Source organism: Penaeus vannamei, chromosome 12 (assembly GCF_042767895.1).
Source record: "Penaeus vannamei isolate JL-2024 chromosome 12, ASM4276789v1, whole genome shotgun sequence".
Lineage (NCBI taxonomy): Eukaryota > Metazoa > Arthropoda > Malacostraca > Decapoda > Penaeidae > Penaeus > Penaeus vannamei.
In genome coordinates this window covers 26131234-26137822 of record NC_091560.1, presented here as the reverse complement: position 1 = coordinate 26137822, position 6589 = coordinate 26131234, and the positions used below count along the sequence as shown (strand labels likewise).

At 36.9% G+C, this 6589-nt stretch overlaps 1 protein-coding gene across 1 annotated transcript; it reads right to left on the bottom strand.

Moving 5' to 3' along the window:
- Positions 1-239: 239 nt before the first annotated feature.
- Positions 240-2874, bottom strand: LOC138863514 (salivary glue protein Sgs-4-like). Its single transcript, XM_070127668.1, has 2 exons — positions 2759-2874; positions 240-645 (listed from the first exon to the last, which is right to left on the bottom strand). The coding sequence occupies exons 1-2, from the start codon at positions 2872-2874 to the stop codon at positions 240-242; spliced, it is 522 nt and encodes a 173-aa protein (XP_069983769.1).
- Positions 2875-6589: the final 3715 nt, after the last annotated feature.

The window sequence follows — 6589 nt, the reverse complement described above, 5'->3', positions numbered from 1 at the left end:
GTCGGGGGTCGGAGGTTGGGGGTCGGAGGTTGGGGGTCGGGGGTAGGAGGTTGGGGGTCGGAGGTTGGGGGTCGTGGGTCGGAGGTTAAGGGTCGGGGGTCGGAGGTTGGAGGTTGGGGGTCGGAGGCTGGGGGTCGGGGGTCGGAGGTTGGGGGTCGGGGGTAGGAGGTTAAGGGTCGGGGGTCGGAGGTTGGAGGTTGGGGGTCGGGGGTCGGAGGTTGGGGGTCGGGGGTAGGAGGTTAAGGGTCGGGGGTCGGAGGTTGGAGGTTGGGGGTCGTGGGTCGGAGGTTGGGGGTCGGGGGTCGGAGGTTGGGGGTTGGGGGTCGTGGGTCGGAGGTTGGGGGTCGGGGGTCGGAGGTTGGGGGTCGGAGGTTGGGGGTCGGGGGTAGGAGGTTAAGGGTCGGGGGTCGGAGGTTGGAGGTTGGGGGTCGGGGGTCGGAGGTTGGGGGTCGGGGGTAGGAGGTTAAGGGTCGGGGGTAGGAGGTTGGAGGTTGGGGGTCGGGGGTCGGAGGTTGGGGGTCGGGGGTCGGAGGTTGGGGGTCGGGGGTCGGAGGTTGGTGGTCGGGGGTAGGAGGTTGGGGGTCGGAGGTTGGGGGTCGTGGGTCGGAGGTTAAGGGTCGGGGGTCGGAGGTTGGGGGTCGGAGGCTGGGGGTCGGGGGTCGGAGGTTGGGGGTCGGGGGTAGGAGGTTAAGGGTCGGGGGTCGGAGGTTGGAGGTCGGGGGTCGGCGGTTGGGGGTCGGGGGTCGGAGGTTGGGGGTTGGGGGTAGGAGGTTGGGGGTCGGAGGTTGGGGGTCGTGGGTCGGAGTTTAAGGGTCGGGGGTCGGGGGTAGGAGGTTAGGGGTCGGAGGTTGGGGGTCGTGGGTCGGAGGTTAAGGGTCGGAGGTCGGGGGTCGGAGGTTGGGGGTCGGGGTGCCCATGGCCCGAGCGGCGAATTGGCGAGGAGGCGAGCGGGGTCACAGGCTCATGAATTTTGATTTTTAACTGAATCTGAAGTCGAAATATCATTTTTTGACAAACCCTTCGAAGAATGAAAAGAAGAAGAGGAAGAAGAAGAATGACATCGAGGAGAATAAAAGGAAGAAGTGGAAGACGAAGAAGGAAATCGTGGAGAATAAAAGGAAGAAGAGGTAGAAGAAGAAAAAAGGAAAAGGACGAAGAAACGCAGCGCTCATTAAGGTTTACTAGCATGTTAGCCTTTCTCGGCTTCCTCCTTGTATATCATCTGAGAAAAAGGGCGGGTAATTTTAAAGAATTTAATTATTACAAATGGGAAAACGATTTACTGTTAGTAATCTTTCCATATTTAGTTCCTGTGAAGTAACTGACATCTTTACAGTCCGTTTCACAATACACGAGTAAAAACACCTTTAGGTAATTATAATATTGCCGGCGCTGTTTCGATGTCCAGGGCTTCATTTTTTCATTCTCTATATGATATTTCAGCGTTATTTACAATTACGTGCAATGCCATTCTTTATCATAAAAGGTAATATTAACGGTGACACAGATGATACATTTGCATGATTGCAAAATATTCTGCAGAGTAATAAAGTTTGCCTTCATCAAGTTGACACAAGGTAAGCTTATTATCAAATGTATGCTTCATACTGAATGATATATTGGGTGACGATGATTTTAATGACCATTAAATTACACAGAAAAGCAAATAATTTGTGAACCTGAGAGGCACCGAGTGAATTAATTTAGACTCACAGTTCTGGACAGAAACGAGGGGGGGGGGGGATTCCGTTACCATGTTGCTGGAAATCGTTTTATTTTCTTGGAATCTTTACACACACACACGCATGTATTTATATATAAATACATATATCATGTATACATGTGTATTATGTATGTGTATCTTTCAGTGCATATATTATATATATATATATATATATATATATATATATATATATATATATATATATATATAAATGCATATCTACCTATCTATCTATCTATCTATATATGCATATATATACACACACACACACACACACACACACACACACACACACACACACACACACACACACATATATATATATATATATATATATATATATATATATATATATATATATATATACATATATACATATATATACATATATATACATATATATACGTACATACATATAAGAGCGCACTTCAGCCTTATTGCATGACTTATGCTTGATATTTGCTTCATTTTGATAAAAACCTGCTTTCATAAAAAAGGATTTCGTAATATCAGTAGTCACTAAAAAGTCTTTGTACACAACAGGCCAATCAGATCGCTTGAAACTTGGCATATAGAGTCACAAAGGGTATAATAACTACCTACCTTTAGTAGCTCAGGTGTTTTTCGGGGCTTATTTCACTCTTTTTTATCGGTTTTTAAGTCATCTTTAGTTCTATTACCATGATTTTGTAAAATATTACTACAAATGGAACATTTCTGAAAATTTAGGATTCGTGAGGTTTTCTAGAAATTTGCAGATTTTCAAAAAAATATAAAAAAATTAGGTTTTCCGGATTTTTTTTCCCTCCGAAGTGAAATGCCTCTCGACTAAAATAATTCATGTCTACGTTTAACTTTCATCTTACACCCTCTCTTAGCATACTGATTATAAATCAATAATTATTACAATAAACCTAATAAAGACAAACATGATCCGGGATTGGACCAGTCCCCTGGTATTTCTCCGATATTTACTTGGATATTCAAGCAATCGATTCTCCTCTTCATTCTCTAATTCAATTTCTTATTCTTTACTTTGACATATAATTCCATTTCAGATCTCTCACTTGGTACAGTTGGAACTCTCTCCTTGGACTAATTCCGTCGCTGGATCCTCGGGCCCAAAACAGTGACAACAAAGCAGGCGCCATGGCGTATGGCTCTGCCGGACTTCCCTAACTTTTCTTCTTCCTCTCCGTGTCTGGGGCAGACAGGACTCGTCTGATTATCGCAGTTTGATAAACATGGATTATACAGCCAAGCCAATTCACTAACAGAACATTACAACCTTCACCTCTCAGGCGAAAAAAGATTTCTAAAACCCAACACTCGCATACCTGAGTTCTGGGCAAAGGTTTGAACAAATCAACCACTTATGGAATATTATCATGATTTGATATGTCAATCCAAATACTAAATTTTGTTATATTGACGTGCCTTAAAAAAATATATATACAATATATAATATATAATATATGATATATAATATATTTCAATATATAATATATTTGTATGTAATATATATATACATATATATATATAATTATAAATATATATATATATATATATATATATATATATATATATATATATATATATATATATATATATATATATATATATATATATATATATATATATATATATATATATATATATATATATATATATAATATAATATAATATATATATATATATATATATATATATATATATATATATATATATATATATATATGTATATATATATATATATATATATATATATATATATATATATATGTATATATATATATATATATATATATATATATATATATATATATATATATATATATATATATATATATATATATATATATATATATATATATATATATATATATATATATATATATATGTATATATATGTATATACATACATGCATACATATATATTGGACGTGCGCTAACCGATCGCAATAAAATTTTCTTCGAGTAAGTGACAGTTTCAAAAAAAAAGAAAAAAAAAAAAAAAAAAAAAAAAAGACACAAGTCCAAGTACTGACATTTCAAAAAGGGGACAAAGGCAGAGAGAGAGAGAGAGAGAGAGAGAGAGAGAGAGAGAGAGAGAGAGAGAGAGAGAGAGAGAGAGAGAGAGAGAGAGAGAGAGAGAGAGAGAGAGAGAGAGAGAGAGAGAGAGAGAGAGAGAGAGAGAGACAGAGAGAGCGGCAGAAAAGTAAAGATTGCTTTTAACTGTCATCTCGATAACCTTGACTAATTATTCCACATGGTTAATATGACTATCATCATTAATACCTGGCATTTAATTCCTCCAATTTGGCATTTGGAGAAGAAAAAAGGGCTTAGAGGACAGAAATGCAAATTTCGTTTACATTGGATTCATTAGTTCCTAGTATTTTCTTCTCCTTTCTTTCATGCCATTTCTTTCTTTTCCCCACGATTCATCTCTTTTCTTCTACTTCCCTCTCGTCCTCGTTTTCTCCTCTTGTTCTCCTTGATTTTTCTCCCATTCTTCTTCTTCTTCCTCCTCCTTTTCGTCTGTTAAATGAAAGTGAAATAAGGAATCTCGACAACTTTACAGTTGATTGAAAATCCTGCTGCACTTAAATACACCTTATTGCCCATTTGACTGAGAGCTAAATCAGTAGTTCTGAAACTTCTGTCGACACGCCCCTTCGAGTAGTTGCCATGCCTGCCTGCCTTCCCCTCCTGCCCAGAGCTTCAACTTAATGGTTAGATAATCTCTTTGAACTACAGACGGAGGCAAAAAGTGTGTTGTAGTCTTTCTTGTGTGCAAGGAATTCTGCTTAAGCACCCTCATATACACCATAAAACTTGGTAAGAAAAGAAATCGTGTAGATTATATATATATATATATATATATATATATATATATATATATATATATATATATATATATATATATATATATATATATATATATATATATATATATATATATATTATATATATATATATACACACACACACACACACACACAAACACACACACACACACACTCACACACACACACACCCACACAAACACACACACACACACACACGCGCGATAGATAGATAGATAGATATAGATATAGATATAGATATATAGATATAAATAAAAATATATATGTATGTGCATATATATATATGCATATATATATATATATATATATATATATATATATATATATATATATATATATATATATATATATATGCATCTGTATATATACATATATAAATATATATATATATATATATATATATATATATATATATATGTATATATATATATATATATATATATATATATATATATATATATATATATATATATATATATATATATATATGTGTGTGTGTGTGTGTGTGTGTGTGTGTGTGTGTGTGTGTGTGTATATATATATACGTATATATATATATATATATATATATATATATATATATATATATGTATATATATGCATATATATACACATGTATGTATATATAGATTTATATATTATATATATATATACACACACATATATACATATATATATATATATATATATATATATATATATATATATATATATATATATATATATATATATATATGATATGGTATCTGGCAATGAGTAAGAGTGGAGTCGTTCTTTTGATCAGTGTCATTAAGTGCTAAAATTACGTGTCCAAAGTGATCTGTGATAGTGCTACGCAGGAGAGAAAAAATCGTGAATGTATAGAGCATATAATCCAACCAAAATAGAAATAATAATTCATCTGATAACCTCACAAGTTTATAAAATGTATTATCGGACCATACGTACGCGGACTTTTTAAACTAACAAGAGTGCCAGAAAGTGCCAACTAGGAATACTAGGTTTCATTACAGTGTTAGAGAAGTTCATAAGTTCATCGAAAGTGCCTCAATATTCAGAATCAGTGAAAAGAAAATTATAATAATAATCTCCCCCCATGAAAAGTATACCAAAATACGAAAGCATTTGGAAATGATAAGCAACACCTGTGCCACAGGTCGCCGAGTAACAGTGCCAACCGCGCGGGCATTACAGTTTCCACTCAAGTAAATTTGCAAGGGAACAGTCAACGGCCAGTATGTAAGTACAGTACATCACAAAATCAGGTAAGTTAAAAATGGTTCCCATAAAGCGTAAAGTATCACCTGACATTCGACAGAAGAAACGCCTGATGAATCAAGTAATAATAAAGCATAATTCAAGCTTTGGCACCTCAGATGAGCCCCAGACGCCGACCCCATGACCTGCGGTCAGCCGAGGCCGCACCCCGTTAGGCTTAACAACAGCTAAGGAATGCGACGCCGCTCCGAAAAATTGCCAGATACAAAATCACCCTTATAACTCCCTTTATCCCAAACCCCATCCTTACCCCCTCCAATACCATCCTAAATCCTCCCACACCACCCGCATCCTTCCCTTAATTCCTCTGCTGCAACACTACAATTTAAGGACATTATAATGCATGGGCTCATTATAATGGAGTGCGTGTGTGCGCCTATGCAGACTGTTCATACGTCCGTGCGCGAGTATGAGCGCGTAGGCACGAAAGTGCGCAGGTGCATATGTGCGCATGTACATGCGTATATATGTGTACAGGTTCATATGAGTGTAGGCGAGTTTAAATTCATGTGCGGATACATAGGTATGTATGCTGCGGTTGTCTACGTAAGGCTATAGGGTTCCATATAGCTTTGTGATAGAGTACATTATATATGGGTATGTTCCGTGCTTATACATGAGGGTATACATGGGTTTAAAGGCGTAAATATGCAAATTTGTACATATGGTGTATATATTCATGCATGAATGTGTACATTTACATGTGTATATAAGCATG

Bases quoted from the DNA above. Each gene is read 5' to 3' on its own strand.
- LOC138863514 (XM_070127668.1), bottom strand. From the start codon at position 2,874: ATGGCGCCTGCTTTGTTGTCACTGTTTTGGGCCCGAGGATCCAGCGAC. The intron at 646-2,758 runs GTAAAGAATAAG...CCCGACCCCCAG, and splicing joins AAATGGAATTATATGTCAAA to CCTCCGACCCCCAACCTCCG.